This window comes from Balaenoptera acutorostrata, chromosome 2 (genome assembly GCF_949987535.1).
Source record: "Balaenoptera acutorostrata chromosome 2, mBalAcu1.1, whole genome shotgun sequence".
Classification (NCBI taxonomy): Eukaryota; Metazoa; Chordata; class Mammalia; order Artiodactyla; family Balaenopteridae; genus Balaenoptera; species Balaenoptera acutorostrata.
The window spans coordinates 121,659,339-121,677,404 of record NC_080065.1 but is presented as its reverse complement, the minus strand read 5'-3'; the positions used below and the strand labels follow the sequence as shown (position 1 = coordinate 121,677,404).

The 18,066-nt window shown below is 50.7% G+C and overlaps 1 protein-coding gene across 1 annotated transcript in view; it reads right to left on the bottom strand.

Annotated features, from left to right (window-relative positions):
* Positions 1 to 765, bottom strand: part of TGFBI (transforming growth factor beta induced) — a 32,130-nt gene extending 31,365 nt beyond the window's left edge. Inside the window, exon 1 of the mRNA XM_007172187.2 lies at positions 562 to 765. Within this exon, the coding sequence (XP_007172249.2) occupies positions 562 to 695 (134 nt within the window). The 5' untranslated portion in view covers positions 696 to 765. The remainder of the gene's footprint in view (positions 1 to 561) is intronic.
* Positions 766 to 18,066: the final 17,301 nt, after the last annotated feature.

Genomic DNA, 18,066 nt, shown 5'->3' with positions numbered 1-18,066 from the left:
GCTCGGCACACTCTCCTGCTCTCCATCCGCCCGGGGAGCGGATGTCGCACTGCCCTCGCTGTGCCTGGAGAGCACTGTCTGCTGCCCGGTCGGGGGTGTAGGCCTGGACAGGTAACAGGAGCCTGGGGGCCTTGGTTGCTGCCAGCTTGTGTGGCCCCAGCGACACGTCTTGAAGGTGCTGGACAAGGACCTGGCTGGACTGGAATCTGTGCCCTGCTGGGTGGGCTCCCTCTCTGCCCTGGCCACCTTCCCACGGTGATTCGGGGCAGAGAGCTGCCAAGCGGTCTCCGCTGGGAGAAGCTCAAAGCCCGGGATCCCTCTCACGCTCTTGGCCCGAGTTGGGGAGACGGGTCAGCTCTCCCATCCGCTTCCTCTACACAGTGCCTCCTGCTGACTTTCCTCCATCGTCCCCGCCTCCCTCCCTCCACCTCCTGCAGGGCTGGTCCCTCCGAGCGTCCCGCACAGCCTGCTTTAGGCTCGGGCTTTGTCTCCGGCGCCCCCAGCCCGCTCCGACGGCCCCGACGCCCAGTCCCTCCGCCCCCCATGGGGGCGCCCGCTTACCCGTGCTGCCGACCCCGGAGGCGGCTGTGCTGCAGCACCAGCTGGTAGGGAGACTTGGCGGGGCTCGCCGGCGTGGCGGCGGGGCCCAGGGCCAGTGCCAGGGCGAGGGGCAGTAGCCGCCCGAGGAGCGCCATGGAGCGAGAAGCCGCGCAAGGCGAGCTGGCGAGCCGTGGAGGAGTGCGAGCGCCGTCGCCGCCGGCAGGTTAAGTAAGCGGAGAGCAGGGAGCCGCCCGAGGGGCGGGGAGCGGGCGGAGGGCGGGCTGCGGATGCCCCGCGCCCCGCCCACTCCCCCTCCGCGGCCCAAGATCGTTTACAACCACCCCCCTCTCCCGTGCTCCCCAGCGTCCACCAACGGGCCGACGGGGCCTCACTCCTTCACTCCCTCCTCGAGGTCTGCAGGGTCCTGAGCCCAAACATGCCTCACCGGCCTCAGGCCATGCTGACTCCCACAATATTCTACCCATCACACTTGCCTCCGCATTCCACGCGCACCCCTCTCCTCCCCCAGCTTGCTAACTGTAAGATGGATAGGGAGTAAATCTTATGATTGACAGAAGACTATATATATATATATATATATATATATATATATATATATATATATATGTATAAATGTATATGTGTATATATATGTATATATGTATATATATATGGCAGGTTTTGTTAGACTCCAAGCTACTCTTGGAAACCGTGGAGAAGGGTGGGGTCCGCCACCTTGGTACACACTCATTGTCTCTTTTAATAAACATCTGTATAGCACTACGTGTGAGAAAGATGCTGCAAAAAGATAGCAAAGACAAGATTTTTGCCCTGGAGGAGCTCAGAGCAAGTAAACAACTAGTCACCTGGGAGGGAGATAAGTATTCACTCAAGCACCTATTAATTGCCCACCAATAACCTGGCACTGCTAGCCTGGGGAGACAAAGATGATGAGTGAGTGAGATCCAGGCTCTTTCTGAAAAAGTTCACAGTCCAGAGACCCGCGGGCTAGAAAATAAGCTGCTATGGGGAGGGGCAGCTGGGGCCTTGGGAGCCTGGAGGAAGCACCAGCCTGACAGGAGGTGACACCTGCTCTAGGCTGGAAGGATGAGAAGGAGTTAGCCAGGCAAAGTGAGGGCATCCTGGGCCCTCAAAGTGTCCGGTTGGCTGAAGCATGGGGAGGCAGGGTCAAGGAGAGAGAGAAGGGAAGGCATGTCACAGGACCCAGACCCAAGCTAAGAGTCCTGCAGGTGATGGAGAAGCAGGCCAGGGGCAGGAGCAGGCTAGGAGAGGACAACATAAAATAAGCAAGACTGGAGGCAGGAAGGTCAGGTGACCAGGAGGGGACCAAGAGCTTGCTCCGTGGAAGTGGAGGTGGGCGTGAAGAAGGGTGGCACACCAGGGGGTGTCTAGGAGGTAACAGACTCGGCAGAACTTGGAGGCTGTACCCAGAGAGTTGGGGCGGGGGGGGGGGAGGAGGAGAAGCCAGGGATATCTAAGGTGCTATTGGCAGGGGCATCCTGTTGCATGGTAGCACCATTCTTAGAATGAGGGATATGGAGGGAGGTGCAGATTTGCCGGGCGAGGGTCAGTGGTTTTGGACATACTGACTTTAAGTGCTTGTGACTCATCCAGCTGTCCTGTGGGCAGTTGTATGTAAAAATCCGGGGCTCCATCGAGGATTCTGGGATGGAGATCCAAACATGGGAGTCCTCCTTAGCTGTAGGCAGCTGAAGGCGTGGGAGCGGATGGATTCTCTGGTTGGGCGTATGGAGCAAGAGGTGGGTGATGACAGATGACGGAGAGGAGGCATGGCAGAGAGCAGCCAGCAAGGAGGTGAAGGAGCGCTGGCAGAGAGCAGGAGGAAATGCGGAGCCCCAGAAGGAGGGGGCTGTGAGCAGCGAGTACCGCTGCACACAGATCTGAAGCTTATCTGCTTTTTTTTTTTTTTTAATTTATTTGTTTATTTATTTATTTTTCGCTGTGTTGGGTCTTCGTTTTTGTGCGAGGGCTTTCCCTAGTTGCGGCGAGTGGGGACCACCCTTCATCGCGGTGCGCGGGCCTCTCACTGTCGCGGCCTCTCTTGTTGCGGAGCACAGGCTCCAGATGCGCAGGCTCAGCAGTTGTGGCTCACGGGCCCAGCCGCTCCGCGGCATGTGGGATCCTCCCAGACCAGGGCTCGAACCCGCGTCCCCTGCATTAGCAGGCAGATTCTCAACCACTGCGCCACCAGGGAAGCCCCCGCTTATCTGCTTTGTGGGAAACAGACAGGCGCTGGGGACTTGGCTGTGGGAGCAGGAGGGCGAAGCCAGATGATGGTGGTTTGATGAAGTGATGGCGCAGTAGAGGGTGTGGACGATTCTTCCAAGAAGATTATCTGAGAAAGGAAGGGAGAGTCAGTGTGGAAGACAGGGGACACAGTCTACAAAGGCCTGGACATGCTAGGACATTGCTGGAAAGGAGGGAGGAAGGAGGAGCCCAGTGTAACGGGAGACGGGGAGGGGGATCATCCGAGTGAGGGGAAGGGAAGCAAGGAGAGGCTGAAGCAGAGCAGTTGGGGGCTGGAGGAGGGGCAGAGCGCAGAGGGAGTAAAAGCTATTGAGGGCCTGCGCTGGGAGTGTGGTGGAGGGAGAGGAGAGGGCGGGTCAGGTTTCAGGGAGATTTCAGTGGTAGCATTGACTAGACTGGGAAACCCGAGGGCATGGAGGGGAGGGGGGCGTGGAGTCAGGGACAATCTCAAGGTCTCTAGCTGGGATGATGAGATGCAGGACGGGACCCGCTGCGCTGGTGAAGGTGCACATTGGGTTGCCTGTGGGGAGCGAGGTGTGACTCCAGGTGCGTTCATATCATGCGTGACAAGACACCCACATTTCCAGGTGGAGATGTGCAGGAGGGAGCTGCCTTTGAAGGTCTGAAGTTCAGGGGAGGTGTGAGCACTGAAGATGCAGATTGGAGTCATCACACTAGCAGGTGGTGGCTAAAGCCCTGGACTTGGGCAGTCTCCCTCGGGCGCACGTGTCGGAGAAGAGGAGGAGGAGATGACAGGCCCTGGGGAGCACCCATTTGGAGAGACTGAGGGGAAACAGAGAAGGAACCCTGACAGAACCGAGGCCCAGGGACACCCTGAGAGGCCACAGGAGAGGAGGATTTCAGAGAGCCGCCATCACTGCCAGGTTGGGCAGAGGATCCAAGCTGGACCCTATCACTGAGCGGTTCCTAGACTACGGTTGGCGCTCAGGAAACCAAAGACCACAAGACTACGGAATGTTTTCTGGAACATTCTAACCCCAGCTTGTATCTTCCTCATTGAAGACTAGGGGATGTTCTGGGGTGGTTTTGACCTTGGGGAGAGCCAGGTCCTTCCCTGATTCCCTTGCTCGTTCCTCTCCTCCCATTTCCCCGGGAGGGAGGGTTGGGACAGTCCCTCCCCTGGCTACCTGTGGGGGGCTGCTCCCCGGGCTGGGACCTCTGCCACTTCGGGGGAGATGATCCCTTTGCCTGTCTCTGTTCAGATGGGGCTCATTCTGCCGGCTGGTGAGGACTGTCAAACACATACTTCAGTCTGGAATGAGTGGACTTTCCTGAAAACAACTTTCTGAGGGAGGAGGGTGCCTCTCCAGTGGCTTTAAGTTCAGCATTCAGGCGCCTGGGATTTAGCTCCACTTTATCTATGAGTCTTTTTCCTCATTGTGGGGTTTATCATTTTCTTTTTTTTCTGGAGCCTCAAGAAGAAAAGCCAGGGGATAGGAAGAACTGTTTTGATGATTTCCACATCAAAAATCCTATCTGCTGACTTTGTTCTCAGACAGTGATCGTGCAAAGAAAGAGGTGTCTTTGGCAATGACTACTAAGTGAGTCAAGGTCCACGGCTGCTAAGATCATGAGCTGGAAAGCTGGGCTGAGGTCTAAGAACACAGCAGCCTCCATGGATTGTCTAGTCTAAGCTGCTGTAAAATAACTCCTTTATAAAATTGAGGTGGTCCCGACCAGAAGGGTAGGGTAAGGAATGAAAGGAAGTTTCTGGGAAGCATACATGCTGAGAAGTGAGGAAGTAGCCTTTTGGCAACTTTGCTTGATGGTTTAGGTTTAAAGCTTGGGTGCCCAAGCCAGGATCCATCAGGTAGATTGCCAGCCTTGCCTGAGTGATGGCATTGGTAAAACAAAGCTGCTGAGTGCAGGCTCTGGAGGCAGGGGACCTGGGTTCAAATCCCAGTCCTACTACTTACAATCTGTGTGGTCTTGGGCAAGTTGTTCAACCCCTCTGAGCCTCAGTTGCTACTTTGCCCATAGAGTTGATAACAAAACCTACCTCACAGGACTCTAGGGTAGATTACATGATATAATTCATGTAAACTGGCCAACAGATACGAGCCGCTTACCTCTCCCAGTAATTGCACTATATAATAGAGATCACTGAAAAGATATGATAGGTTAGCACCTACGGAAGTGTAATCATCTGAAAATAATCATTTAATTGATTGAAAACAAAACATTTCTCTGTTTCAACAGGACTGCTTGGCATAGGACACTGGGAAGTGCTCAAAGAGATTCAAGCTTGGGCTTGATGTCTCCCCTGGGAATGGAGGACTGGCTGCATCACAGTTTTAGGGAAGATGCCCCGTGTGTGTAAGAGCCTGGGAGCTGTGCCTTCCCCAGCCCAGCTCTCCCTCTAGCAAGATTTATAGGCTCCAGGACAAGTCAGGTAATCTCACTGTAAAACTTCCCTGATCTGTAAAACTAACATTTGATGACTTGAGTTTTTCCATGAGCTCAGGAAAGAGATTACAGTAAAACTTCATTTACTGTTTAGATGTAAAAAAAATTCCACCTCTGTGTCCCACCACTCGCCTCCCTCCAAAACCAGAAAATGCAGAACCCTGTGAATGTAAACACGTTCTTCCACCACAGATTGCTGCTTTGTGGGAGGGGTGTTTTTCCACAGGAAAAGATGTTGCTGGGGAAAGGAACAGGGGTCCTCCATCCCAGATGTCCTGCCACCAACTGGGGCTAGCCCCGCTCACTTTCATTTGGGAAAGATTTCCCTTTTCTTTCCATGTTAGACCAACTAAAGAGAAAGAGAGGCTTGTTTGGAACAATAATTACTAGACTTTTTCAGACACTTTATAAAAATGACTATTTTCTCATTTTGTGGCTCTTACGAGATCACCAAAAACAGTTTAGTTTTTGAAAATAACCCTGTTGTGCTTGACAACAGGGCTTCAACATCAAGATGAGTGAGTTCCAACAAGCTCTCCACAAAGGAAACACAGAAAGAAACTGGTTCTGGGTCTGTCGGCAGGAGAGCTGGCATTTGCCGCTTGACCAACTTCATGCCTCCCTTTTGCCATCCTCCCTGGGTGATGTTCTGGGTGATGTCAGGCATCAGTGAAGATAGATGACATGGTCAAAATAATTCCCAGAGGACACTCAGCCTTTCTAACCTGCCACCATGTAGTGAATGAGAGAGCTCTTACAATTCAGTTCCCTATTACTTGCCAGGGAGAAAGAAGGGTGGGTTTTGGCATGAGATATCCAATTTTTAAGAGTACTTGAATCAAATTTGGGGGAAATTTTCCATTCCTTGTACAATACACAGCACTTAGAATGGTACTTTACACACTGCAATTATTCCATCCACCCAACAAACAAATGCAAGCAACATCCCCACTTACTAAAATTAAGGGGTGATTATAGTGCCATTTAGGGGATTCAGATTTAGTTTTTCAAGGATTTTCCATAACCTTGCCACTCAAAATGTGATCTGCAAACAGCAGCAGCAGCAGCAGCCTGGAACTTATTAGTAATGCAGAATCTTAGATACTGCCCTCTGTCCCCCCCGCACTGAATCAGACTCTGCATTTTAAATAAGATTACCAGGTCATCTGTGTGTACCTCAAAGTTTGAGAAGCACAGGCCTACAGGTTTCTGTTAAATAGCTAAAGCTCAGATGAGTTTAAAATAGGATTCAATTTACGTAAAACTTTTCAAGAAACATAGCCATTGACAAAAAAAAAAAAAAAAAAAAAAACACCTGAAAATTTGTACCAAGGACCACATTGGAAATCTTTGCTCTCACGGAAGCCCAGCTCACACTGTGAATGACAGTCAAGATGCCTGGGTGACTGGCAAGTGGCTTTTTCTCTAGGTCCAGCTGTTGGGTATTTGGTGGCTTCTACTCACTGAACTGGGAAAGGAAATTGTGTTCAGTCCAGGTCATCTTCAATTCGTCTCCCCTTTCAAAGCCTGCAAAGGGGGCGTGGGTGGTCTACAGGTTTGTAACAGCAAGAACTTAAAAATAAACCTGCAGTTTCAGGCTCTACAACTGATGGAGACAGAACAGCTGTCACAGCCCTAAAATGGCATTAGGTACCCAGTGTTTACCTTCCTAAATGACTTATTATTTTCACAACTTCTCTGAACACTGGCTTTCTTAATCAGGGCTTGCCAAATGCTACTTGTTGGCTAGAACCCAACTTTATTTTCTAGGGAAACTGATTTTTCACAAGAGAATTGCATTGATTTGGCTCAGATAAAATATCTTACAAGAGAAGAATCCAGAGGCACTTTTGAGGTTGCTTCAATTGCCTGACCTCAAATACTTTTATGGAGTGATGCCCACTGTAGGGAACTTACCAGACGATTGTTGGCTTGAGAAGCAAAGCTTACTCATGCCTTTCCTCTGCTCCCCTCAAGTTTTCCTGCATGGAGGGCAAAGGCCTCAGAGAAACAACGCCTTCCCAAGTCCACTAATCCTCATACCGCCTCTGTCCAGCTCCTCTCCGTTTCTGTATTCTTGCACAGCACTGCCCAAGGGTGGAAAGCCTGCTTCCAGTTTTGCCTCTCCCCCCGCCCCTCACCCCCCCACATGCGATCAGTCACCAAGACCCTACAAGTGTTCTTTCCAAATCGCTCCTAGATGTTTCTGTTTCCCCATCGACCACTCAAATACCCCAGATCCCCAAGGCCTCACCTCTCACCACCAGCAGCCCACACCCCTCCTCTGACCCGCAGCCATCCATCTATCCCACCACTGCCGGTCTTATCTTCCCCAAACACCACTTTCACCAAAGCACTGCTTTCCTAGGACACTGCCAATGGCTTTTATTGTTTATGAGAGAAAATCCAGACTTCTCTGCCTATTTTCTTCTTCTTTTTTTTTAATGAACATCTTTTTTCACCACTGATTTAAAAAGAAATACATGCACATTGAACAAAGCTTGGAACACACTGAAAAGGCTACACTAGCGCATAAAAGTTACCCACCCTACACCAAATTTGGTTCCTACACCAAAACACATCCAAGGTGTTGCCCTCCCTCTGTTGCGCCTGGCCTCTAAGTCCTTCGTAGAATTCCTCTTTGTCATCCATCTCGCCTGCTCTCCCATGTGTCCCAGGGTCAGCTCTAGCTCCTACAGGGCACGTGCTTCCTCCGCCCTCCCCACACACAGTTCACACAGCCCACTTCCGCTTCCTCTGTGCAGAGCCCTGGGCTACCTCTTTGCTTCCACTTACCTGTATAATACTCTCCCTTTAAACCCAGCTTTGTTACTGAGAAGCTGTGTGTCCTCAGGCAAATTCCTTAACCTTTCTGGGCTACTGTTCTTTCAGCTGGTCTCCCTTCCATGACCTTCCCACTTCATGGAGATTCTCCTTTGCCATGTCCACCAGCTCTAGCCTTTAGCCCTTGGGTCTGCCATCACAGTTAGCCCACGTAATTATATCTGTGTTTCTTTTATAACCTCATCATAACTCAGCAAGGAACCCAGTTAACATTTACAGATTCATTAACTGACTGACTGTGTTTTGAAAGGTCTAGCCTAGGGTTTCCCTGGTGGCGCAGTGGTTGAGAATCTGCCTGCTAGTGCAGGGGACACGGGTTCGAGCCCTGGTCTGGGAAGATCCCACATGCCACGGAGCAACTAGGTCCGTGAGCCACGGCTGCTGAGCCTGTGTGTCTGGAGCCTGTGCTCCGCAACAAGAGAGGCCACGATAGTGAGAGGCCCGCGCACCGCAATGAGGAGTGGCCCCCGCTCGCCGCAACTAGGGAAAGCCCTAGCACAGAAACGAAGACCCAACATAGCAATCAATCAATCAATCAATCAATCTTTAAAAAAAAAAAAAAAAAAAAGAAAGGTCTAGCCTAAATCCCTGCTGGTGCAATTCACACCTCTTCCAGTGGATTCTAGACAGAGACTGGCACTGCTTTAGCTGGGTGCTCCACCCCACACCCTGGGCTAGACTGACTTGTGTGGCCTTCCGGGTCAGGCAGAGACTCTGATGGGCCTTAAGGAACATTGGTCCTGGCTCGTCTCCCCACCTTCCCTAGCCGCGTGTTCAGTTCCCTAGCAGGAAGGCGTCAGCGTCTCTGGGGCCGGTGCTCCCCAATTCACGGAAGGTTCCCCCATGTTAGCTGAAAAGAAAGGCTCCACTTCCTCAGCTGCAGAGCTGTGCCAGCGTCAGAGAGCAGAAAGGGAAAGCTGCTGGCTGTGTAGCAGCCGTTCTGAGAGCCACATTACAAGTGCTCAAGAGGGCTTCCCTGGTGGCGCAGTGGTTAAGAATCTGCCTGCTAATGCAGAGGACAGGGGTTCGAGTCCTGGTCCGGGAAGATCCCACATGCCATGGAGCAACCAAGCCCGTGCACCACAACTACTGAGCCTGTGCTCTAGAGCCTGCGAGCCACAACTACTGAGCCCGTGTGCCTAGAGCCCGTGCTCCACAACAAGAGAAGCCACCGCAATGAGAAGCCCGCACACCACAACGAAGAGTAGCCCCTGCTCTCTGCAACTAGAGAAAGCCCGCGCGCAGCAACGAAGACCCAACGCAGCCAAAAATAAATAAATAAATTTATTTTTTTTAAAAAAGTGCCCAAGATATTGCTTCTGACCTGACACCACCCTGCCTCCACCAAAAAGCTCTGGACATTCGAATCCAGGGTATAGAAGGCAATCTGTGTAGGCTGGGGAGCTTGTGAGATGAGAGCCACAAAATTTAGCCTGTTGGTTTTAACACTGTGGAACAAACTCATTCTCCTTTACCCTGGAACGAAAGGGCAAAATTAAACCCATGCACGTGTCCCATGATACCCACCCCAACTTCTTTGCACCCTCCACTCCCCCTCACCCAACAGGCCGACTCTGGGCCCCTCCAACAGGACATGCCCAAGGGCACACCTGTCAGCATCAGCTAGTGCAACACCCCTTCCCCAGCCTCTTCCAGCATTTTCCTCCTCATTCTTTCGTTCAGAGGCCCCCTGATATTTCACTGGACATGAATGGGGTAAATGCTGCAATAAGAGGAGGCACTTAAAGGGACTTGGATGGCTGCTTCTAAGGACAGCCAAAGCAGGGAGGTCTCTGCCTCTGAGGTTGCCCCAGGTGAGGCTGTGTCTAGGAAAGGCTGTGAGCCTGAGAATGATGCAGGGAAGCAATCAGGGAGGAGAGCAGATGTGTGCCTGCACACGCACACACAGAGTCAGAGCCTAGTAAAGGAGAGCTATAGCTTACCAACGGCAGGTGCTATTCTAAGTACTTTCCATGCACTAAGTCATTCCATCCTTAAAGTCATCCTGTGGGTTGGGTATTGTTATTTTTCCTGTTTTACGGATGACGAAGGCAAGGTCAGGAGAGGTGAAGCAACTTGCCAGAATAGTGAGGAAGCCAGAAAGCAGAAGAGTCAGGGTTTGAATGGAAACAGCCCAGCTCCCAGCGCCTGCCCTACCTGTATCACTGCTCTACGCCCCTCTCCAGGTAGTGTAGCTGCACGTTTTTGGAGAGCCCTGGAACTTTCTCTCCCTTGCACAGCAAGGGAGAGCAAAAGCCTGCAAGTCCCCGGGAGCCACTCTGGAGAATGAGGCAGCCTTGGTGAGGAAAGCAGCCGGCACAGTCACTGCCCCCCTACCCTAGACAGGCAGGGGAACTGAGCTGTTGGAACCGCAATTTATTTTCACCAGGAAATCAGTATTCCTTGAACGGATCAGCTAGACTTATTTAGCAATCCTTAACAACCTTGCCATGGCCACTCCCAGCCTGCAAATAGAGTGCTCTGTATCCACTGCTCAGTGAATCCGTGGGGGCCAGTACCTCCCAGGAACAAGGGCCGGGGGTCGGACAATGAGCCCAGGGCTACTGATGCTCCGGCAGCCCTGACTTTCGGCTCCTCCAAATCATCCAGTTGCAGGATCCCCCTCTGATGAAGTCTCTAGAATTTGAGTTAAACAAATAAAAATGCTCCTCAACTAGCCTGGGCAAGAGGGGAATTGTTTCCTTGAATGAGTGGGAAGCACAGCCCTGTCTTTTCCCCGGGGTTTGGGTAGATACCCGAGGGAGTCTGCAGCACTGATCCCGGGGTTCCCTGTGGCCTGGGACCTCTCGAAGGGAACGTCCCCCGAGCCACACACCATTCAGGTCTCCTCTGGGCTCCAGGGGCCAATTTACGGTCTCAGCTCACTTGGGATTCTTCAACATACTGCAGCAGGAGCTGGCAAGGTCCCACCATTCCTCCTTAACTATCCAGGAGCCTCTTACAGCCTTCTGTGCTTCCACAGTGACCTCTGTCTGACTCTTTGGTTGGCAAGATGGGTCACTTTCTTTCCTAATGTATTCCACATTGGTGATGGACTAATCTTTACCTGGCGGTCATTGTTTCTCTGAAAGCACCATGAAAGGACGTAAAATAAGTGAAAGGTAATTTTCTCCTGGTAATTGGCACGACCCCACCTGTGACAACACCTTGGCAAGGCACATTTAAAAAAACTTTCCTTTTATTCCTTTTTAAATTACTGATCAAATATTAAGTATCTGTGCCCAAGATTTCTTCAAACGAATGGCATGGGCGCTTTAATTAACATTTAAGACAACAAAATCCCAGGATGATGAAAGAATTAAAATGACCCCCAGGGTCTGTAGAAAAGATTTGCCTACATTAACTGGCACATTTCTGAAGTTTACAGTTGAACGAGAGTTTGAGTTAGTCCTGCTGGTCTACATCATTTAGAAAAATACTGCCGACAACAATATGGACAACCAAATTTCTCCACAGAGTGGTTCTGGACAGATTCTAATACAAACACTCCCTAAGCTCATGCTATAAGCCCAGCATGGATGAGTCAGTCATTCTCTAAACACGAGGCACTGAGTCTGGTTGGGGAGCCAGGCGCACACACGATGAAATAAGTGTCGAATACATGGCTTGATATGAAAGGAACTCCAAAGGGAAGTACCCAACAACCCCGTTGCTGCAGGCGGGGGGTGGGGGGGGACGGGGAAGAAGAGGGAGGATAGGGGCATAGCGGAGGGTGGAAGGGGTGACGGGGGACTGGGATTCTTCCCAGAAAAGGTGATTCATCATCTGGTTGAAACAGAGGCCAAGTCAGCAAGGTAGACTGCAACTCATCAAACCAGAAACCGGAGACAGGGTTAGTACCAGAGACATACTTGCTGGTCTGCGTTTCTGGTTCTCGTTAGGGCTTTACTGTTCCCGAGACAGAAGAGCCTGAAAGAATTGCTTTTCTGTGCGTCCACTCTTAATGGCCAAGGAAAACGCCATCTTCCCAAGATCATCCAGGGGTTTTTTCCTCCATTGTTGAGAAATCTACTAAATATCCTAAGGCTTAATTTTTGGTGTCTCTCAAAAACAGACCCAGGTCTTCTATGTGAGCACTTTCCACGCCAAAAGCAATAAGCACTGGAGCGGGCCCCTAAGCCTTTTGGGCTCCATTTCATCTGCAGGGCACCATCAGCAGCTAATGGCATGTTGTGCTGCTGGCGTGCAAACATGTTCAGGCTCCTTCCGAGCCTTCTACTTGCTTACATTTTAAAGGGGGCGGGGTAGGCCAAGAAGTGTACATCTCTGTGTGTGTCTGTATGATGTGCAAACAGCGGACTGTGTGGGTCCAAATCCACGAAGTGCAAATCCTATGGAGCCCTTGAGACAGATGGGGCCGAGTTGTGCTGAGTCGGGGAGGGGTATGAGGCTCAAGGCAGAGCTTATAAAGGCTTGGCTTGGTGGTTAAAGTCCAACACAATACGCAACTTGAAAAACATATTTATTTAGATACAAAGTTCATCCAAGACCCCATAAAAAGATCTTGGTCTGTTTTCAAAGAGTATTGTGACAGTCATGGCCTCTTTTTTAACTTTGGTTCCTATAATTTACACCGGGGACCTGAGTTGATCATTCCAAACCAGTAAATTAACAAATGGAGGAGCAGAAAGGAAGACTGCAGGGTCATAACTGTCTCCAGATGTGGGGTCTGGCACAGTGTCAGCCTGGTGACAGTAACCAAAGAAAGTCCCTCCTCTCCAGCTAACAGCAGGCAGCTACTGGTCCCAGCAAAATGGCCTCTCTCTCTGTGTTTTCATTTCAGAGGACTTGCTCGGCTGGAAGCATGGCCCTTGCTGACTGTTTAGTGGGCACAGGCCATGGAGTTGATTCCAGTCAAACGCAAGAACCTCAGCGCAAGGCGTCTCCTGAAAGAATCATATCCTTATAACAGTGGTCCTAAATGATGGAGAAAGATGGGGGCTGAATTGGGGGCAAACATCACATCACTAGGGAAATGGTACATGTGCAGTCGTTAGCCCAGGACCCTGTCCTTACCATTGATGAAATGTCTCCTCTACAGTTCCCCAGAGGAGAGGTGAGAGGGCAGGCTTGCTTCTGACTTCAGGGCACTTACAACCTGAGGCCAGGCACACACCCATGAGACAAAGCCAGGAGTGACTGGGGCCAGATGAGATTTGTCAGGAAAGACATCCTATAGAACATGCCCATGAAAGGACTCATAAAGGACAGCTGGGCCTGCTTTCAGTAGCAAAAAGAGGTGCTCTTAGGAAATGGCAGGTTCTGGCGTAGACCAAGTGGCCAGTCTCCACACATGGGGAACTTCACCCTGGACCTCAGACCGTGGTCAAGGTACCAGTCAGGTTCCAAGAGGCCCAAGGCCGTGAGGCCAGGCCAACGGAGCCCAGGCTTCTCACATTCTGCTTCCGTCCTCCTCCATCTTTTGGGAAAGCCTCCTTCTTCTGTTGATTTTTATTGCCAACCTGCTCATCCAACCACAGGGAAAATCAACTCTGAATATTTAAAACTGGAAGCATATAAACTGGTTTGACATACATGTGGCCTCGTCCCGCAGACAGATAGGGAGTAAGCTGGCCTGTGAGGTCATTGACCAGCTTGGAGCCAACTGTAAGAATGAATTTCATTGCTTTCTAGACCACAAGCAGCACTTAGTTGTGGATTTCCAGGAAAATACCATGCCGAAACATCATAGACAATTCCCGCTTTTGTGCCTCAAAAGATATATCTGATCTCAGTTGGTTTTGATTTGTCAGGGACCAGAGCTTGTTCCCCTGAGTCATCTGCAGGAGTAAACTGTGTGCACTTGAACAGAAAGCCCCAAAGGGTGTGAGGGAGAAGGGAGAGGATGTGGCTCGCCAGGGCCACTGTGGGGCAGCAAGCAAGGCTGAATCTGTCTGCTGGTGATGGGACCTGATGGGCCAGTGACAGAGCCAGAGTGTAAATGAATGATCCTACTCTCCCGTCCCTGCTGCTGTCTCTCTGCCCTTCCCTGGTCTCGGACATGAAAGGCAGGCTGACACAAGCCACACATTTCATCCATCCTTCAGGCCCCTGGGCCTCAGCCCCAGGGCCACTGGGGTGCACACCCCTTGAAGATGAAACGCTCCTCCATAATCCCGATTTTGGAATAATGCATGAAAAGATATTTCAGAGCACGGCTTCCCGGGGATTCATGTCTTAGGGGCCAGCAGATGGGGTTCTGTTAGCCCTTTCCCTGGCTAAACTGGGTTCCATGCACTGCTGCCCAGAGCCAGGGAGGTATGAGAACAGCTCCAGAGAAGCTCTAGGAGGCCTCCTTTTCTAGTAAGTTCAACACCCAGTGAGCATTTACTAAAGTGTCAGTAGTGGGTTTTGCATAGTGGAGCAAATATGGGGATAAACATAAAAGATGTAGAAGATCCTTTGTGTTTTCCAGAGCATACCATCATCTGGGAGGGCCAACAAAAGGGAAGAAAAACACTGGGAAACCTTCATCTCCATGGCCAAATTTACTAAGTGTTTTCTGTTCTCAGAGCCAAGCATGCTCTTTCTTACCTCCAGGCCCTTGAACCCACTGGTCAGAGGCAAGCCTGCTGCTTGACTTCCACTTGCCCATTTGATTTTAGTTTAGACAACGCTTCCTCCAGGAAGCCTTCCTTTCCTTCATGCCCTTTCTCTGGGCCTGCACTGGCCTCTTTTCTTTCTTTCTTTCTTTTTTTTTTTTTTTTTTTACTACTGTGGCATCTGTTAGTGTTGTAACTGTCTGGTGAAATCTAGACCGCGAGTTTGGAGAGCGTGGGGGAAACGCCTGCCTCATTCACTACCTTATTCCCGGCATTCATTCATTGATGCATTAACTCATTTATGGCATACCTAGAGTGAGCCAGTCAAACGATCAAAGAAGAGAAAAGTCGTCCGTCATGAGGCTTCATTACTCAGGGAAGGCCCGTTGGAGGAGGTGCATTGGGAGGCCTTCTTCAAGGAAGTTTGAGAAGGGAAGACAAGAGAGGCACGGAACCTCACTGCATCACACCCCACCCTCCATGAGAAGTCTGGGCTTCCATGGGAATAAAACCTGGGACCCATTAATACGGGGGAAGGGCATTCACATTCAAGGAGCTCGTCCACATGCCAAGACGGTTTTCCGTTATTAACATCTGCCATTCACCCAGAGCTGGCTGCAGGCCAGGCTACTTCTGGGGCTCGCTCATTTGATCTTTCAACAACCCTGCTGAGTGGAGCTGGTTGGCCCCGTTTTTACAGAGGAGGCGCTGAACCTCAGAAAGGGTGGGATTGGGCCAAGACCGCAGAGTCACGGAGCCAAATTTTAAACCTGATATATAAATTTTTTCTATCATACGTTTAAGTAACTGCCAAAGATGCAGAATACCGTATTTTGAGTACGTGTGGGGCAGTGGGAGAGAGGAGGCGGCATGGGTGAATCAGTATTGAGGACGGCTCGCTCAAGCAGATCGGCTGTAGAAGAGCGTACACGTGCAAGCTGAGAAAACTGATTCTGCTAAAAACTCTGTTTGTCCACACACCTCCTGCAGGGCTTCCTAGAGCCCCAGGGGTATGTGTGTTTCAGTTTAAAGTCTCCATTTGCCCTTGAAGGTCAGCGACCACTAGTGAACAAGGCTGCCCTCCCTCAGCAGGGGCCCAGCATCCCAGAGCAAACCAGATGAAAGAGGCCAAAGGTTTTCTCACTTTTTCCTCGCAGAAGGGTTAAGTTGCAGGCAGGTGCTCTGCTGGCGTGGCATGGCCAAGTCCTACAGACCTTTGCCACTCAAAGACTGTGATTCAGCCCCACCCTACTGAACCAGACTCTGCCCCAAACCAGAGGCTCTTAACATTGGCAGCATCTTAGGATCACTGCTCAGGGGGAGCTTTTCACAAATCCTGTTGCCCGGGGCCACACCTCAGACCATTTAAACCAGAGCTCCGGTCCTGTGGTCCCCGCGGCAGTTTCTCAGCTCCCAGGGTGATCCCGTGTGCAGCCACTGCTGAGAGCCACTGTCGCGGACGCATCGGCACACCTTAAGCACCCCCTTCACAGCTGCACGCTCCCCTCCTCTCCCCGGGGCTACTCTGGCAGCCCCCAGCCCCTTCCCTAAGCCAGATCCTCCCAACCTGGCCCTACATACTCTTCCCAACCTTGGCTCCAAAGGCTCCCCCACTTTCTAATCAAACTGGAGGACTTGCTCTTCCCCAAGCACCCCTCAAAGTTTCCCACACACTCACCCCCTTCGATCTATCTTCTGTACTATTTCTCGCCCCAATCCTGCCCATCTTTTTTTTTAAATTTTATTTATTTATTTATTTATTTATTTATTTATTTATTTATTTATTTATTTATTTATGGCTGTGTTGGGTCTTCGTTTCTGTGCGAGGGCTTTCTCTAGTTGCGGTGAGCGGGGGCCACTCTTCATCGTGGTGCGTGGGCCTCTCACTATCGCGGCCTCTCTTGTTGCGGAGCACAGGCTCCAGACGCGCAGGCTCAGTAATTGTGGCACACGGGCTTAGTTGCTCCGTGGCATGTGGGATCTTCCCAGACCAGGGCTCGAACCCGTGTCCCCTGCATTGGCAGGCAGACTCTCAACCACTGCGCCACCAGGGAAGCCCCCTGCCCATCTTTTGAGGCACATCTGAAATATGCCTCCTCCACATCTGAAATATGATCCCCTCCGCCTGGTGGGGACCTCCCCATCACGTTTTATCTGACTCTCTCATGGCCCTTCCTGTTTTCTACTTTGGACTCACACTGGGCATCTTCTTTCCCCTTTCCAAGCCGCCCCCTGAGGCTGAAGCCTTCAAGGGCAGACTGGGGTCCCACGTATCCTTGTTTATCCTGGCTCTCGGCTTGGCACACGAGAGCTACTCATACACAACTGCGTCCCCTGCCCTGTTCCTTCCCCGGGCAGAGGGCAGGCCCAGGACAACTCCAGAGCCTGGAAAATTCAGGCAGGGCCTGAGAGCCCCTGTAGCGCTGCAGACCATCTCCACCACCGCTGGTGATTATCTGGCTTGCCAATTTGTTCCATTAAATTAAAGGTCTTAAAATTACTACTCTAAGGGGAGTGGGCAAAACCCACATTAGGCAAATTGCGTTGGTCTCTGCAACATAAAAGTTGCCTAGAAATAAAAAGTTTTCTATCATTTGTAGCAATGTTAATGCAGAACTCCAAATGTGGGCCCCCTCCCTTCTAAATAATAGCCTTACTCTTTGGCGGGACAAGATAGGTTCACTACCACAGCCAGCAGAAACCTGACCACCAAACTTCAAAGGAAACATTCTCCATCTCTCCCTCCAGCTTACTCTGGCAGCCTGGGCCTGGCCTCGATTCAAGCCCCTAATAAATGCTCTTTTGATGCAGAAACTTGCATTAGCATTTGGGCTTGGATTGCTCTCCTGTTTTCCCTTCATGGGAATCATTTAGTAATTTGCTCTTATAAAATTCAGGCAGGGAACCAGATATTCAATGTCTAGAAACAGGATGCAGGAGGACTCCACCTCACATCACTGTCGTCCCTGTGCTTCTGAGCAGGGCTGACCATGCACTTTCCCCTCCAGGGAATCTGGGATCCAAGCTGCTGCTCCTTTAGTGTTGGTGGCCTTCTTCCCTTCATCTCCTGCCCGTTTCTAGGCACCTATTTTTTTTTTTTTGAGCTATATTTGACATATGACAATGTATAAGCCTTAGGTGTACAACAGGATTTGATATATATTGTGAAACGATCACAATAAGTCTAGTTAACACCCATTACCACTCATAGTTACAATTTTTTTTCTTGAGATAAGAACTTTTGGATCTACTCTCTCAGCAACTTTCAAATATACAATATAGTATTGTTAACTATAGTCGCCATGCTGTACATTAGATCTCCAGGACTTATTTATTTTACAACTGGAAGTTTGTACCTTTTGACCCCTTTTACCGCTACCTCTACTCCCCTGTTTGGCAACCA